At 41.2% G+C, this 18,513-nt stretch overlaps 1 protein-coding gene across 1 annotated transcript; it reads left to right on the top strand.

Moving 5' to 3' along the window:
- The first annotated feature begins 13,553 nt into the window (after window positions 1-13,553).
- BRS3 (bombesin receptor subtype 3) lies at window positions 13,554-17,824 on the top strand. Its single transcript, XM_025277113.2, has 3 exons — window positions 13,554-13,987; window positions 15,566-15,917; window positions 17,386-17,824. The coding sequence occupies exons 1-3, from the start codon at window positions 13,554-13,556 to the stop codon at window positions 17,797-17,799; spliced, it is 1,200 nt and encodes a 399-aa protein (XP_025132898.1). The 3' UTR covers window positions 17,800-17,824.
- Window positions 17,825-18,513: the final 689 nt, after the last annotated feature.

Genomic DNA, 18,513 nt, shown 5'->3' with positions numbered 1-18,513 from the left:
CCACACTGTTGTATTCAGTGCCCCTGACCCCATAGCAAGCCACTGTGGACTCACGTCTCCACCGGAGACTCCTGGACACTCTCAGGCAAGTCTGGAATCAAGATTGCCAGGAGAAATAACAATAACCTCAGATATGCAGATGACACCACCCTTATGACAGAAATCAAAGAGGAACGAAAGAGCCTCTTGATGAAAGTGAAAAAGCAGAGTGGAAAAAGCTGGCATAAAACTCAACATTCAGAAAACGAAGATCATGGCATCTGGTCCCATCACCTCATGGCAAATAGATGGGGAAACAATGGAAACCATGACAGACTTTATTTTATTTATTTTCTAAAATCACTGCAGATGGTGGCTGCAGCCAGAAAATTAAAAGACGCTTGCTCCTTGGAAGAAAAGCTATGACCAACCTAGACAGCATATTAAAAAGCAGAAACATTACTCTGCCGACAAAGGTCTATAGAGTCAAGGCTATGGTTTTTCCCATAATCAGGTATGGATGTGAGAGTTGGACTATAAAGAAAGCTGAGCACTGAAGAATTGATGCTTTTGAACTGTGGTGTTGAAGACTCTTGAGAGTCCCTTGGACTGCCAGGAGATCAAACCAGTCCATCCTAAAGGAAATTAGTCCTGAATTTTCATTGGAAGGACTGATGCTGAGGTTGAAGTTCCAATACTTTGGCCACCTGATGTGAAGAATTCATTTTAAAAGACCATGATGCTGGGCAAGATTGAAGGCAGGAGGAGAAGGGGACGACAGAGGATTAGATGGTTAGATGGCATCACCAACTTGATGGACATGAATGTGAGCAAGCTCCAGGAGTTGATGATGGACAGGGAAGCCTGGCTTGCTGCAGTCCATGGGGTCACAAAGAGTCAGACATGACTGAGCGACTGAACTGACTGGGTGGACAAGTATTGTGATCAGGGCAAACAAAGGTATCAAAATCAGTATAGCCTACATGGTTGTTCACTTTTCAGGAGCCATTATGTTTAACCATGACAAGAATTTGCTTTAACAAAAAATTCCACTTAAAGATTCAGGTGGAATTTCTGCTCTTTGTAGAGCCTACTGTTGCATAATTTGTATTTTTTTTTTAAATGGTCTCTGAAGAGGCCACTCTGAATAGTAGTCTTCCCTTGAAATATGAAATTAGAGTGATTATGTTTTGGAGCAAGAAATTATGAAGGACATCAGAGAACTCTGTGATGACAGGAATCCCTATTACATAGATCCAAATACACCCACAAGTCAAATTTGTCCTTTTTAAGTTGATCTAACCCAGTGAATTAATAACAAAGAAATCCATCCTGTTTCCCAGCCAAAGAGCTTTAAAAAAGTGGAGAGGAGAACCTCTTGTTGGGACTTACAGATTGAGAATTCTAGTTATTCATTTTTCACTTCTCAAATATGCAGATAGAATTTGAGCTTGAGTCATAGGCCAAAAGCTAAATCATTTCATCTTTCTCCCATAGGAAGATCACCCCTAGAATCCTGAGAAATTTAAGCACAGGTACCCAATGGTTCACTAGATGTGGTTTACCTGGGGCTGAGACACATCTATTTCTGCTTTATTGACTATGCCAAAGCCTTTGACAGTGTGGATCACAATAAACTGTGGAAAATTCTGAAAGAGATGGGAATACCAGACCACCTGACCTGCCTCTTGAGAAACTTATATGCAGGTCAGGAAGCAACAGTTAGAACTGGACATGGAACAACAGACTGGTTCCAAATAGGAAAAGGAGTACGTCAAGGCTGTATATTGTCACCCTGCTTATTTAACTTATACGCAGAGTACATCATGAGAAACGCTGGGTTGGAAGAAGCACAAGCTGGAATCAAAATTGCCGGGAGAAATATCAATAACCTCAGATATGTAGATGACACCACCATTATGGCAGAAAGTGAAGAGGAACTCAAAAGCCTCTTGATGAAAGTGAAAGAGGAGAGTGAAAAAGTTGGCTTAAAGCTCAACATTCAGAAAACGAAGATCATGGCATCCGGTCCCATCACTTCATGGGAAATAGATGGGGAAACAGTGGAAACAGTGTCAGACTTTATTTTTGGGGGCTCCAAAATCACTGCAGATGGTGATTGCAGCCATGAAATTAAAAGACACTTACTCTTTGGAAGGAAAGTTATGACCGACCTAGATAGCATATTCAAAAGCAGAGACATTACTTTGCCAACAAAGGTCCGTCTAGTCAAGGCTATGGTTTTTCCAGTGGTCATGTATGGATGTGAGGGTTGGACTGTGAAGAAAACTGAGCGCCGAAGAATCGATGCTTTTGAACTGTGGTGATGGAGAAGAGTTGGAGAAGACTCTTGAGAGTCCCTTGGACTTCAAGGAGATCCAACCAGTCCATTCTAAAGGAGATCAGCCTTGGGTGTTCTTTGGAAGGACTGATGCTAAAGCTGAAACTCCAATACTTTGGCCACCTCATGCGAAGAGTTGATTCACTGTAAAAGACTCTGATGCTGGGAGGGATTGAGGGCAGGAGGAGAAGGGGATGACAGAGGATGAGATGGCTGGATGGCATCACCGACTCGATGGGCATGAGTTTGAATGAACTCCGGGAGTTGGTGATGGACAGGGAGGCCTGGCATGCTGCAGTTCATGGGGTCGCAAAGAGTCAGACAAGACTGAGCAACTTCACTTTGACTTTTTTTTTAATTTATTTATTTTTTAATTGAAGGATAATTGCTTTCCAGAATTTTGTTGTTTTCCATCAAACATCAACAAGAATCAGCCATAGGTATACAAATGTTCCCTCCCATAGGGAGGATTTTTGAAGTATCCGTCACATCACAGAGTTCCTTTTTATTTTTATAGAATTTATTTTTTAACCTTTCTTTAACTTGTTATTTTATATTGGAGTATAGTCGATTAACAATGTTGTGTTAATGTTAGTTTTCAGGTGTACAGCAAAGTGATTCAGTTATATATATATACTTATCCTTTTTCAAATTCTTTTCCCATTTAGGTTGTTATATAATATTGAGCACACTTCCTTGTACTGTACAGTAGGTCCTTGTTTGTTATCCATTAAAAAAAAATTATTTGGCTATGTCAGGTCTTAGTTGTGGCACATGAGATCTTCCGTGCGTGAAGCAGGACCTTTTCATTGTGGCACATGGATTTTTCTTTATTTTTGGCTGTGCTAGGTCTTAGCTGCTTTGTGCAGGCTTTCTCTACTTGTGCCGAGCGGGGCTTCGCTTGTTGCAGAGCACAGGTTCTAGGCGCACGGGCTTCAGTAGTTGCAGCGAGTGGGCCCAGTAGTTGTGGCACACGAGCTTGGTTGCTTCGGGGCATGTGGGATCTTCCCGGACCAGTGATTTGAACCCGTGTCCCCTGTATTGTCAGGCAGATTCTTATACACCGAACCACCAGGGAAGTCCAGAATTCCTCTTTCTTTAATGACGACCCACAGAAATCTCTCTTTGATCTCAACTGGACAACTGGATTATTTTAATTTTTATCATATTAAGTAATTCTCAGAGTGTGGTCTCCTACCAGCAGAATCAGTTATCACCAAGCAACCTGTTAGAAACACAGATGCTCAGGCTCCACCCCAGATCAATCAAATTAGAAATTCTGGACATGAGACCCAGCAATTTGTGTTTTGACATGCCTTAATGGCGAGAAGGCAATGGCACCCCACTCCAGTACTCTTGCCTGGAAAATCCCATGGACGGAGGAGCCTGTTAGGCTGCAGTCCATGGGATCGCTAAGAGTCGGACACGACTGAGCGACTTCACTTTCACTTTTCACTTTCATGCATTGGAGAAGGAAATGGCAACCCACTCCAGTGTTCTTGCCTGGAGAATCCCAGGGACCGGGGAGCCTGGTAGGAGGCCATCTATGGGGTTGCACAGAGTCGGACACAACTGAAGCGCTTAGCAGTAGCAGCAGTAGCAGTAATGGCGATTCTGAGGCAAACCAAAATGTGAGAGCCCCTTTCCTGTTTAACTGATGGCTGAGGACATTAAAGTCAAATTTGCAGCCTCTCTTGAGCAACTGTCTTCTAATCCCTCTCGCTGCCACTTTAGAGGTGGAGTAGATCTCTTCAGCACTCTTAGATTCCCAGTTCCATGGAGATTTTTTTAAGATTTTGCTAACATTAACTGAATTGGTGTGAAACCATGAAAGCTAACTTTAGAAGATCAGTAATTTATTTGTTCAATGTGTAAATGGCAACCCACTCCAGTATTCTTACCAGGAGAATCCAATGGACAGAAGAGCCTGGTGGGCTAGAGTCCACAGGGTTGCAAAGAGTCAGACACAACTGAGTGAGTACGCAACAAATATACAACCAAGAAGTTGATTTTGAAAACCTTGGATGATAAGATTGACCTATTGTAGACTAAAAACAAACAAAAAGGGACTTAATCATCTTGTACAGGCTAAGTGCCTTGCAACTTGAACTACAATTAACTAGACATGGTTATGCTTTGTGGGTGAATTACAGGGTAAAGTTCCGTTCAGTTGCTCAATTGTTTTCAATTCTTTGTGACCCCATGGACTGCAGCATGCCAGGCCACCCAGTCCATCACCAACTCCTAGAATTTACTCAAACTCATGTCCATTGAGTCGGTGACGCCATCCAACCATCTCATCCTCAGTCATCCCCTTCTCCAACTGCCTTCAATCTTTCCCAGCATCAGGGTCTTTTCAAGTGACTCAGTTCTTCACATCAGGTGGCCAAAGTATTGGAGTTTCAGCTTCAACATCAGTCCTTCCAATGAATATTCGGGACTGATTTCCTTTAGGATTGACTGGTTGGACCTCCTTGCAGTTCAAGGGACGCTCAAGAGTCTTCTCCAACACCACACTTCAAAAGTATCAATTCTTCGGCGCTCAGCTTTCTTTATGGTCCAACTATCATGTCCATACATGACTATCAGAAAAACCATAGCCTTGACTAGAGGGACCTTTGTTGGCAAAGTAATGTCTCTGCTTTTGAATATGCTATCTAGGTTGGCCATAACTTTTCTTCCAAGGAGTAAGGATCTTTTAATTCCGTGGCTGCAGTCACCATCTGCAGTGATTTTGGAGCCCCCCAAAATAAAGTCAGCCACTGTTTCCACTGTTTACCCATCTGTTTCCCATGAAGTGATGGGACCAGATGCCATGATCTTTGTTTTCTGAATGTTGAACTTTAAGCCAACTTTTTCACTCTCCTCTTTCACTTTCATCAAGAGGCTTTTTAGTTCCTCTTCACTTTCTGCCATAAGGGTGGTGTCATCTGCATATCTGAGGTTATTGAAATTTCTCCTGGCAATCTTGATTTCAGCTTGTGCTTCATCCAGTCCAGCGTTTCTCATGATGTACTCTGCGTATAAGTTAAATAAGCAGAATGAAGATATACAGCCTTGACCTACTCCTTTCCCAATTTGCAAGCAATCTGTTGTTCCATGACCAGTTCTAACTGTTGCTTCTTGACCTGCATATAGATTTCTCAAGAGCAGATCAGGTGGTCTGGTATTCCCATCTCTTTAAGAATTTTCCACAGTTTCTTGTGATCCACTCAGACAGGTTACGGTAGAGATTTCTGACAATATGTGGTCCACTGGAGAAGGGAATAGCAAACCACTTCAATATTCTTGTCTTGAGAACCCCATGATCAGTATGAAAAGGTGAAAAGATAGGACACTGAAAGATGAACTCCCCAAGTCAGTAGATGCCCAATGAGATACTAGAGATCAGTGGAGAAATAACTCCAGAAAGAATGAAGAGATGGAGCCAAAGCAAAAACAACACCCAGTTGTGGATGTGACTGGTGAAGGAAGCAAGGTCTGATGCTGTAAAGAGCAATATTGCATAGGAACCTGGAATGTTAGGTCCATGAAACAAGGTAAATTGGAAGTGGTCAAACAGGAGATGGCAAAAGTGAACGTTGATATTTTAGGAATCAGCGAACTAAGATGGCCTGGAATGGGTGAATTTAACTCAGATGACTATTATATCTACTACTGGGGGTAAGAATCCCTTAGAAGAAATGGAGTAGCCCTCATAGGCAAGAAAAGAGTCTGAAATGCAGTACTTGGATGCAGTCTCAAGAACGACAGAATGATCTCTGTTCGTTTCCAAGGCAAACCATTCAATACCATGGTAATCCAAGTCTATGCCCTGACCAGTAATGCTGAAGAAGCTGAAGTTGAATGGTTCTATGAAGACCTACAAGACCTTCTAGAACTAACACCCAAAAAAGATGTCCTTTTCATTATACGGGACTGGAATGCCAAAGTAGGAAGTCAAGAAATACCTGGAGTGACAGGCAAATTTGGCCTTGGAGTACAGAATGAAGCAAGGCAAAGGCTAATAGAGTTTTGCCAAGAGAAGGCACTGGTCATAGCAAACACCCTCTTCCAACAACACAAGAGAAGACTCTACACATGGACATCACCAGATGGTCAACACCGAAATCAGATTGATTATATTCTTTGCAGCCAAGGATGGAGGAGCTCTATACAGTCAGCAAAAACAAGACCCGGAGCTGACTGTGGCTCAGATCATGAACTCTTTATTGCCAAATTCAGACTTAAATTGAATAAAGTAGGGAAAACCACTACATCATTCAGGTATGACATAAATCAAATCCCTAACGATTATACAGTGGAAGTGACAAATAGATTTAAAGGACTAGATCTGATAGAGTGCCTCATGAACTATGGACAGAGGTTCATGACATTGTATAGGAGACAAGGATCAAGACCATCCCAAAGAAAAAGAAATGCAATAAAGCAAAATGGCTGTCTGAGGAGGCCTTATGAACAGCTGTGAAAAGAAGAGAAGCAAAAAGCAAAGGAGAAAAGGAAAGATATACCCATCTGAATGCAGAGTTCCAAAGACTAGCAAGGAGATATAAGGAAACCTTCCTCAGCAATCAATGCAAAGAAATAGAGGAAAACAACAGAATGGGAAAGACTAGAGATCTCTTCAAGAAAATTAGAGATACCAAGGGAATATTTCATGCAAAGATGGGCTCGATGAAGGACAGAAATGGTATGGACCTAACAGAAGCAGAAGATATTAAGAAGAGGTGGCAAGAATACACAGAGGACCTATATAAAAATAATCTTCATGGCCCAGATAATCACAATGGTGTGATCACTCACCTAGAGCCAGACATCCTGGAGTGAAAAGTCAAGTGGGCCTTAGGAAGCATCACGACGAACAAAGCTAGTGGAGGTGATGGAATTCCAGTTGAGCTATTTCAAATCCTAAAATATGATGCTGTGAAAGTGCTGCACTCAATATGCCAGTAAATTTGGAAAATTCAGCAGTGGCCACAGGGCTTGAAAAGGTCAGTTTTCATTCCAATCCAAAAGAAAGGCAATGCCAAAGAATGCTCAAACTACTGCACAATTGCACTCATCTCACACGCTAGTAAAGTAATGCTCCAAATTCTCCAAGCCAAATTTCAACAATACGTGAACTGTGAACTTTCAGATATTAAAGCTGGATTTAGAAAAGGCAGAGGAACCAGAGATCAAATTGCCAACATCTGCTGGATCATGGAAAAAGCAAGAGAGTTCCAGAAAAACATCTATTTCTGCTTTATTGACTATGCCAAAAACTTTGACTGTGGATCACAATAAACTGTGGAAAATTCTGAAAGAGATGGGAATACCAGACCACCTGATCTGCCTCTTGAGAAATCTGTATGCAGGTCAGGAAGCAACAGTTAGAACTGGACATGGAACAACAGACTGGTTCCAAATAGGAAAAGGAGTACGTCAAGGCTGTATATTGTCATCCTGCTTATTTAACTTATATGCAGAGTACATAATGAGAAATGCTGGGCTGGATGAAGCACAAGCTGGAATCGAGATTGCCGGGAGAAATATCAGTAACCTCAGATGTACAGATGACACCACCCTTATGGCAGAAAGGGAAGAAGAACCAAAGAGCCTCTTGATGAACGTGAAAGAGCAGAGTGAAAAAGTTGGCTTAAAACTCAACATTCAGAAAACAAAGATCATGGCATCTGGTCCCATCACTTCATGGGAAATAGATGGGGAAACAGTGGCTGACTTTATTTTGGGGGGCTCCAAAATCACTGCAGATGGTGACTGCAGCCATGGAATTAAAAGATCCTTACTCTTTGGAAGAAAAGTTATGGCCAACCTAGATAGTATATTAAATAGCAGAGACATTACTTTGCCAACAAAGGTCCCTCTAGTCAAGGCTATGTTTTTTCCAGTGGTCATGTATGGATATCTGAGTTGGACCATAAAGAAAGCTGAGTGCTGAAGAATTGATGCTTTTGAAGCGTGGTGTTGGAGAAGACTCTTGAGAGTCCCTTGAACTGCAAGGAGGTCCAACCAGTCAATCCTAAAGGAAATCAGTCCCGAATATTCATTGGAAGGACTGATGTTGAAGCTGAAACTCCAATACTTTGGCCACCTGATGTGAAGAACTGAGTCACTTGAAAAGACCCTGATGCTGGGAAAGATTGAAGGCAGTTGGAGAAGGGGACGACTGAGGATGAGATGGTTGGATGGCATCACCAACTCAATGGACATGAGTTTGAGTAAATTCCAGGAGTTGATGATGGACTGGGAGGCCTGGCATGCTGCAGTCCATGGGATGGCAAAGAGTCAGACATGACTGAGCAACCGAACTGAACTGAACCGAACATATTCAAAGGTTTGGCATAGTCAATAAAACATAAGTAGATGCATTTAGAGTATCTATCATGATTTGTTAGCCTGGAGATCTCTTATTCTTTAGTTAACAAAACACATGGAAAACCTAAGTCCACAATGTAAATGAGCAAATATGGCTCATGGTCAGGAGCTGAGGGATTTTCAGCACTTGACATTGATTTTTAAACTTTCAGAATCCAGAGGGAACTTGTTTTCATGTTAACTCTGCTACAGAATGCTTGTGTGACCTTGCATGAGATACTGTCCCCCTCTGAACCTCATTTTTGCCTCTGAAAAAAATTGAGGATTTGTTGTTATCATGTCTAAGATCACTTCCATCTCTGATCTGCTGGAATTCTGGAATTCTAGAGAGCCCAAAAAACCAGCAGCACCCTGGACATCCCTGCTCTCTCCTGACCTCTTCAGAACAGAGGGCAGAGGAAGGAGGGAAGACACACTGGTGGCTGCAATCCGAGGCAAGTGTGCCTGAGAACTTTGGAATTCAGATAATTTTAAAACTCGCACACAAGGGTTTGTTTCTTACTAAACAGTGCTGTGCGGCCATCAGCTGAGGTGTGAATTGGGGGATACTGTTGGCTCTCTGCGAAATGCTATGTAGGAATCCCAAAGAGATTTTATCATTAGCTTTGTGAGAACAAGATGTGGACAGTATAGAAAGCTGTTTTATTTTGTATTTATTTATTTTTTAATTGTTGGAAAATTGCTTTACAATTTTGAGGTTTTTTTGCCATATAATAAGTAATATATATGTATATATAATTATGACTAATTCATGTTGTTGTATGGCAGAAACCAACACAAATATATATATATATACACACATATACATATATATACATATACACACACGTGAAAGGGTTAGTCACTCAGTTGTGTCTAACTCTCTGTGACCCCGTGTAGCTCACCAGGCTCCTCTGTCCATGGTAGTCTCCAGGCAAGAATACTGGAGTGGATTGCCATTCCCTTCTCCAGGGGATCTTCCCAATCCAGGGATCAAACCTGGGTCTCCTGCACTGCAGGCAGATTCTTTACCATCTGAGCCACCAGATATGTCCCTTCCCTCCCGAGCCTCCCTCCATTCTCCCCATCCCACCCATCTAGGTCATCACAGAGCACCAGGCTGGGCTCCCTGCATTATTTATCAATTTCCTACTATTTTACACATGATAGTGTGTATATGCTGATGCTACTTTCTCAATTCCTCCCTTCTCAGTTCCTTACCTTCTCCAGCTGTGTCCACAAGTCCATTCTGTACTAGGTTCATCAGTACCACTTTTCTAGATTCCTTATATATATGTTAATATACAATACTTGTTTTTCTCTTTTCACTCTGCATAAGAGGCTCTAGTTTCATCCACGTCACTACAGCTGACTTAAATTCATTCCTTTTTATAGCTGAGTAATATTCCCTTCAGAATGGGGGAAAATAACTATAAACACAACAACTGACAAAGGGTTAATCTCCAAAATGTATAAGCAGCACATACAGCTCAATGTCAGAAAAACAAACAACCCAGTCAAAAAACAGGCAGAAGACCTAGACAGATATTTCTCCAAAGAAGACATACAGATGACCAATAAACACAGGAAAAGATGCTCAATATCACTCATTATTAGAGAAATGGAAATCAAAATTACAATGAGGTATCACCTCACACCACTCAGAATGGCCATCATCAAAAAAAATCTACAAACAATAAATGCAGGAGAAAATACGGAGAAAAGGGAACCCTCTAGCACTGTTGGTGGGAACGTAGACTGATATAGCCACTATGGAGAACATTTTGGAGATTCCTTAAAAAAAGCTAGGAATAAATCTGCCATGCTGCATGCTAAATCACTTCAGTCGTGTCCAACTCTTTGCAACCCCATGGACTACAGTCCACCAGGCTCCTCTGTCCATGGGATGCTCCAGGCAAGAATCCTGGAGTGGGTTGTTGCCATGCCCTCCTCCAAGGGATCTTCCCAACCCAGGGATCAAATCCGGGTCTTCTATGTCTCCTGCATTGGTAGGTGGGTTCTTTACCACTAGCGCCACCTGAGAAGTCCAAACGTACCATATGACCCAGCAATCCCACTACTGGGCATATACCTGAGAAAATTACAATTCTAAAAGACACATCTACCCCAGTGTTCATTGCAGCAATATTTACAATAGCAAGGACAAGGAAGCAACCTAGATGTCCATCAACAGATGAATGATACAATGGAGAGCCATTTTCTGTAGAGCAGATCTTAAAGAGGCAGCCCAGTGCATGAAATTACTTAAGGGTATATACATCTATGCCAAAGCCTTTGACTGTGTGGATTACAATAAACTGTGGAAAATTCTGAAAGAGATGGGGATACCCAACCACCTGACCTGCCACTTGAGAAACCTATATGCAGGTCAGGAAGCAACAGTTAGAACTGGACATGGAACAACAGACTGGTTCCAAAGAGGAAAAGGAGTACGTCAAGGCCGTATATTGTCACCCTGCTTATTTAACTTATATGCAGAGTACATCATGAGAAATGCTGGGCTGGAAGAAGCACAAGCTGGAATCAAGATTGCTCAGAGAAATATCAATCACCTCAGATATGCAGATGACACCACCCTTATGGCAGAAAGTGAAGAGGAACTCAAAAGCCTCTTGATGAAAGTGAAAGAGGAGAGTGAAAAAGTTGGCTTAAAGCTCAACATTCAGAAAACGAAGATCATGGCATCTGGTCCCATCACTTCATGGGAAATAGATGGGGAAACAGTGGAAACAGTGTCAGACTTTATTTTTCTGGGCTCCAAAATCACTACAGATGGTGGCTGCAGCCATGAAATTAAAAGACGCTTACTCCTTGGGAGGAAAGTTATGACCAACCTAGATAACATATTCAAAAGCAGAGACATTACTTTGCCAACAAAGGTCCATCTAGTCAAGGCTATGGTTTTTCCAGTGGTCATGTATGGATGTGAGAGTTGGACTGTGAAGAAAGCTGAGCGCTGAAGAATTGATGCTTTTGAACTGTGGTGTTGGAGAAGACTCTTGAGAGTCCCTTGGACTGCAAGGAGATCTAACCAGTCCATTCTAAAGGAGATCAGTCCTGGGTGTTCTTTGGAAGGACTGATGCTAAAGCTGAAAGTCCAATACTTTGGCCACCTGATGTGAAGAGTTGACTCATTGGAAAAGACTCTCATGCTGGGAGAGATTGTGGGCAGGAGGAGAAGGGGACGACAGAGGATGAGATGGCTGGATGGCATCACTGACTCGATGGACGTGAGTTTGGGTGAACTCTGGGAGTTGGTGATGGACAGGGAAGCCTGGCGTGCTGCAGTTCATGGGGTCGCAAAGAGTCGGACACGACTGAGCGACTGAACTGAACTGAACTGATACACATCAAAGTTCAGGGTTTAGGGTTTATCTAAACATACCCCCTCCTCTTTCCCATCAAAAACAGTTATTTCACTGGGTAATTCAAGCTGTGAGGATAATTTCATAAGGGGGTGGAGAATAGGTGTGGTTTAGGTTGTTCAAATTAACCAGATAATTGATTCTATTCACCCAATTCACTTTCCCTGTAGAATTTATCATGCTTATTATTCTGTCTGTTTGCTGCTGGTGTTCATTGGCTAACCAAATATATTACTGTCTGTCATATCACTTTCCAGACTGATTCTGATCTGGATATATTTATAAGCACCTTACTACAAAAAGTTTCTTCTAGCTGAGAGATTATCCTCTGAGTTTGATCATTTCACAGAATATTTCTGAGCAGGTAATATTATCCAATGGCTTTAAACTGCTGGCCTCCCACTGCCAAACAACCCCCCACCCCTCACATACACACAGAAATCACATACATTTTCTGTAACAAGGGGCATTTCTTGCTGGTACTATGAGGATTGCTTTTATTTTCTGCTTCCTTGGGTTAATGTAAACGTTGTCTACATGCCCATCACCTCTAGAATAGCCTGAGGCATTCCCTCACTTGAAAAGAATGATTCTCTTTCTTATAAGTCCTTTTGCGTCAAACCTTGAGCCGTATTCTCCATTGTTTTGTTTTGCAACCAGGCAGGTTCCTTTTTAACCATTTCTAAAGGGAGACACCCTAAACAACATTTACAAAAATACAGGACATTAAAATAGCAAGTCAAACAGTAGATGGTGTTTTATTAGGACATTTAGAGACAAAGCAACTGGTGGTTTGCCTGGATTTGGCATCTCTTAAAGGTTGCTTTGATATTGTGTAGCAGGGCCCTGGTAATATGCAGGATTGGGAATTACCATGCGTCAGAATCAGGTGATAAGCCCAGGTCACCTGAATTATCCCTCCTTGGTTGTGACATGATTTGTTGCTTCAGCACCTCTTTGATATTAAACCTGGAGGAGTGGATTCAAGTTTGTGCTTCAGGGGACATACATGTTTATTTCCTGTAAAAGAGAGCACACTAGGCCACCTGCTGAATGCAGAAAAAAGGATGAAAATTGACAAAATCCATACAGATCTTCGTGGCTAGGTATGGAAGCGGAGTGATTCTAGTAAACAATAAGTATTATTTAATAACACCTGGGTAGTCCTAAGACTCCCCAAGAGGAAAGAATAAGCAACTGCAGAGCATTTCCCATACCCCCCTCCTTCTGTCATGGAAACGTCATGAAATAAAACTGTCAATAAAACTCCTCCACCTCCCACCCTCTAGTGCCAGATCAGTAAGCATTTAGCCAAGCATGCTGGGAGACACAGAACAACTGAAGGAAAGGAGTATCTGAGTGTCTTGGATTTGCCTGCCATTCTGCTCTGTTCCTCTACCATCTCATTACTAGACGTAGGCATTAGACGTGACAATCAACTACATTTGAACTGAGCAGAAGAAATATTCAAGGCATAGGCTTTAGAAGAAATGTCTCAAAGGCAGCCTCAGTCACCTAATCAGACTTTAATTTCAACCACAAATGACACAGAATCATCGAGCTCCGTCGTCCCTAATGATTCCACAAATAAAAGAAGGACCGGAGACAACTCTCCAGGAATAGAAGCATTGTGTGCCATCTATATCACTTATGCCGTGATCATTTCAGTGGGCATCCTTGGAAATGCTATTCTCATCAAAGTCTTTTTCAAGACCAAATCCATGCAAACAGTTCCCAACATTTTCATCACCAGCCTGGCTTTTGGAGATCTTTTACTTCTGCTAACTTGTGTGCCAGTCGATGCAACCCACTACCTGGCAGAGGGATGGCTGTTCGGAAGAATTGGATGTAAGGTGCTCTCTTTCATCCGGCTCACTTCTGTTGGTGTATCAGTGTTCACGTTAACAATTCTCAGTGCTGACAGGTGGGTTTCTTTTCTCAGTTCTATTTGCCAGGATGTGAAATTAGACAAAAAGAAAGGAAAGCTTGTATGTAGCGTTCACTGGCTACTCTGCTGCTTTTCTCACACTCTGTAATCGGGATGTAAGATTGGGAAATTGGGAGGCATTTTAAATAAAAGTTGATATGAGAATGTTAAAATTTCTGTGTTAGCATTGGAGGAGAGATTGAAACTGTGTGCTTTGGGGATCGTTTATTTTCTTTGAATTGTAATTGTTTGTTTGAAAGAATACCGAACGGTCTCCCCCCTCCCCTCAGTTTATTAAGGCAAATTGTTCCAGGTGAAAAAGAAAAACAATTTATGCTTTATACATTAGTGCAGCCTAGTGGTACAATATTGTCAACATTAAAACATCAGCATAGGTGTGAAATTGACCGCATATACATTACTGTCTACCGGAAGAATGGTATAAAAGATACATGCATGTAATTTACTTGAAATGAATCAAATTAATTAATGGTGAAAAAACGGTGAGGCTTTTGGCTTCCTGGTAACTCAGTATAATGTCGTGACTTAATTGTATTTGTTTTTTTCTATAGGCGTTCAATGACATTCTCATTTCCAGAGACATAAATTAATCCCGGTTGACTTTTAGAGCTGTATGAATGGAGTGTGTGAGAACCTCTGGCAGTCAGGGTGTTTGGACTCTGTTAGGATATTTTCAGCCTAAGTACTGTGTTTTTCTTGCGCCTATTGTAGAATAATAACTATGAAAGCATAAAAAAGTAAGGCTCCAAATGTTTAAGATGATGCTTTAAAAAGCCTGCAAGAAGCCGGTAAGTAATCAATGTCTGGCAGTACCAGAAGGAAAAGCTTCTTCAGATTCCAGGATCTGAGAGGAAGAAAAGCTTTCCTTGTGTCTTTTATGGAGTTTTTCTTTGACTGGTTTTATATTCTGTTTGAGGACAGATTTACTTAAAGGCTATATAGATTTTGAGGTAGATTTGTCAGAATAAGGAGACATCTTTGCACGGGTATAGGGTTTTTTCGATTTCACCCTTGCCTTGCCCCGAAACTACCTACAGATTGGCTTGGGCAAGAAATTAGCATTTGAACAGGGAAGAAATTAACCCTCTCCTCTTTTCTGCATAAACTCATAGAATTCTTTTCTAGTAAGGTTGATGACTGCTCACTCATGAATAAAGGAGAATTAGATTTAATATCAGTCACTTACTTAAAAATGAAGTCTTTTAGAACACTTAAGGTAATACACAGGTAATGAATTACTCTCCATCACACACAAAATCATGCCAAAAAATATTTATTTGCCCTAAATAGAGGATCTACAAGAAAAGCATATAAATTGCAAACCTGGACTATCTCAACAGTGAATAAAAGGAAAAAGTGATTAGCATAAATAAAAATTACTGGGATGTATTATGTGTATTGGAAATCCTAGCCAATTTCAGCTGGTTAATGTTGACTTGGTTATATACATACGGATAGGAGGTACAACTGGATGATCACTAAGGTTACTTCTAATTTTTAGATTCTGTCATTTTGATATTGATCTTGCCTTTTGCTGTGATTATATGTTTCTAGATACAAGGCAGTTGTGAAGCCCTTGGAGCGTCAGCCCCCTAATGCCATCCTGAAGACCTGTGCCAAAGCTGGCTGCATCTGGATCATGTCTATGATCATTGCTCTACCGGAGGCTATATTTTCAAATGTATATACTTTTCAAGATCCTGACAAAAATGTAACATTTAAAGTGTGTGCCTCTTACCCTGTTTCTGAGAGGCTCCTGCAAGAGATACATTCTCTGCTGTGCTTCTTAGTATTCTACATTATTCCACTTTCGATTATCTCTGTCTATTACTCTCTGATTGCTAGAACTCTTTACAAAAGCACCTTGAACATACCTACTGAGGAACAAAGCCATGCCCGCAAGCAGGTATGTATTCATCAGCACTCATGCATGTATTTAGAAGGGAAATGCCTCCTTTTGCACCTTTGGACAATAAATACAATAGCGGTATCATATTTTTGCTATGATCCTGGGCTCTGGAGTCTGTCAGACCCAGGATTTAATTCCATACCAGCTGAACAATCTTGAGCAAGCTACTTAACCTCTCTGAGCCTCACTTTCCTCATGTATAAAATGAAAATGAGGGCTGGATGATATATATGAAATGCTTAACATAGTTCCTACTGCATAGTAAATGTTCAGTAAATGGTAGGACTGTTATTATTAGAAAAGGGGCAGCTGAAGTTTGGGGTAAGTCAAAAATCACCCCGTAGAACAATGAGAAACATCACACAAGGTGAGACTATAAAGTGAAGCATCTTTTGTTTTAGAAACTGTAACAGAATGATAGAAAAACATAGGATGGTAGAACTGGCAAGAAGCCATAACATTATTCAGGGCAAACCACTTACACACAGATGAGCAGACTGGGGGCAGGGGGTCTCGAGGGACCCAGCACCAGTGGCAAGAGAACACAGTGACTCACAGTAGCTTGATTAAGGCCATTGCAAGACCCAGGTGTGCTCTGCTCTCATAAATATGAATGGAATAAAAAGAATATTGGCAAAACATTGTTCCACTTAATTAAAAAAAAAAAACCAACAGGATTTCTATCTTTCTTGGTAGGAGATGATTCCATTTACCTCTTGACCAGTACATGGAGAGCTCAGTGCTTTTTTTTCAAGCTAGTCCTTTCAGTTGGTTCAACAGTGGTGCTCAGGAGGCTACAGTTGTATTTTATTTATTTATTCACCATTTTATAAAGTTGCATTTTCATGCCCACATAAACAGTTTTCTTTGCTCTATCTGTGACTACAGGCAATGTCTGCACTTCATTTGGGTCATTTCTCTTATTAAGAGGTGTAGGTAGGATTATTTTCATATATGAAGGATGGCACATTGGTTTTTATTCCCCTGACTATATGGGTAGAATTCCTATACATTAAAAACAATTTTAGGTACAAGTTTGTCAACTTTCACAATCCCCAGAAGACTGTTCAGACTTAGTCAGCCTCTGCTGATGCAGTTAAAACAGTTTTGTACAGCATTTATTTCTTAATAAAATTAAATCTTCAATGGTTCCACAACACTCCTTGAGATAGTTAGAGACACCCTAGAGTTATCTCAAAACCAGGGATAGGAGTCTGAATTAGAGCTAATCAGAGACCAACATCACAGGTTACTATGTCAATTCACTTGCTGTATTCTATAGCCACAGGCTGCCTTCCCACACTTGCATGTGCAAAGAGACACCAGCCTGTTAACTATAAATTTCTCAGTTAATCTAGAAAATGGCTTTTTAAAATCTCTGCCAGCTCAATGTTTTCTTTTGGGTGTGTGTTGTTTGTCGATGCGTTCTTGGTTTTTGTTGCTGTCATTTTTCTTCTCTCTATAGATTGAATCCCGGAAGCGAATTGCCAGAACAGTTCTGGTGCTGGTGGCTCTCTTTGCTCTCTGCTGGTTGCCGAATCACCTTCTGTATCTCTACCGCTCATTCACTTCTCAAAACTACACGGACTCCTCTACCGTTCACTTAATTGTCACCATCATCTCTCGGATTCTGGCTTTCAGCAATTCTTGTGTAAACCCCTTTGCTCTTTACTGGCTGAGCAATACCTTCCAGCAGCATTTTAAAGCTCAGTTATTCTGTTGCAAGTCAGGGGTGCCTGACCCTTCCGCTGCTAATACCCCTCTTGACAACCTAGCAGTGATGGGAAGGGTCCCGGGTGCTGCAAGCACTCAGATGTCCGAAATTAGTGTGTCCCTATTCACTGGCTGCAGTGTGAAGAAGGAAGATGACAGAGTCTAGCTTTTCAATTAAAAATGGTATTTTTTCCTCCCAGAGTGTCTGTTCAACTCTGAGCTATGTGTAGGTATATGGTGTCAGGACTTCAATGGCTTGTAAATTGTGGTGAAATCTTAGGAGGGAAGGATTGGACAAATCATAGTTTTCTTCAATGTACAAGCATTAACGTTACTGGGCTTTCTAAATAAAATGGAGCCCCACTAGGGATAGTGACACATTTGTCTATGTCAGAGGCCAAATAGGAGGTAAAGTGAAGTACACATGGCACTTAAAAACCTAATATGTTTCCATCACATCTCTGATGCTTATAATTTCTCATATACTCTTGTGATTTACATAAAACTGTGTTTGTGTTTATTATGTGGTGTAAATCTAGAGATTATACTTTGCATATGAAAAGGGGATCAAAGAGAGGTAAAACATCTCTTCTGCAATTTTCTTAAAAAAAATGAAGTCCTAAAAAATAAAATTTCACACAATTTGTTCTTGACTACCCTTTTCCATTTATCTCTATGCCATTGAACTAAAGCTGTGCAATGGCAATGACAGCGTTGAGGGGTCAGTGTTAAGTAAGGATCTGGGGCTGGGTGTTTGCCTTACTAGGTCAGCACTTACTCACTTAGGCGAGTTCTGGAGTTACAACTCCCATTGACTGATAATTGGGCAGTTATCTTTCACAGATATTGTGAAGAACCTGTCTCCTTCATAGGCAGAATC

This window comes from Bubalus bubalis, chromosome X (assembly GCF_019923935.1).
Source record: "Bubalus bubalis isolate 160015118507 breed Murrah chromosome X, NDDB_SH_1, whole genome shotgun sequence".
NCBI lineage: Eukaryota > Metazoa > Chordata > Mammalia > Artiodactyla > Bovidae > Bubalus > Bubalus bubalis.
The sequence above is the reverse complement of the archived record's forward strand: the minus strand, read 5'-3'. Positions and strand labels throughout refer to the sequence as shown.

Bases quoted from the DNA above. Each gene is read 5' to 3' on its own strand.
- BRS3 (XM_025277113.2), top strand. From the start codon at position 13,554: ATGTCTCAAAGGCAGCCTCAGTCACCTAATCAGACTTTAATTTCAACC. The intron at 13,988-15,565 runs GTGGGTTTCTTT...ATATGTTTCTAG, and splicing joins ACAATTCTCAGTGCTGACAG to ATACAAGGCAGTTGTGAAGC. The intron at 15,918-17,385 runs GTATGTATTCAT...TTCTCTCTATAG, and splicing joins AAAGCCATGCCCGCAAGCAG to ATTGAATCCCGGAAGCGAAT.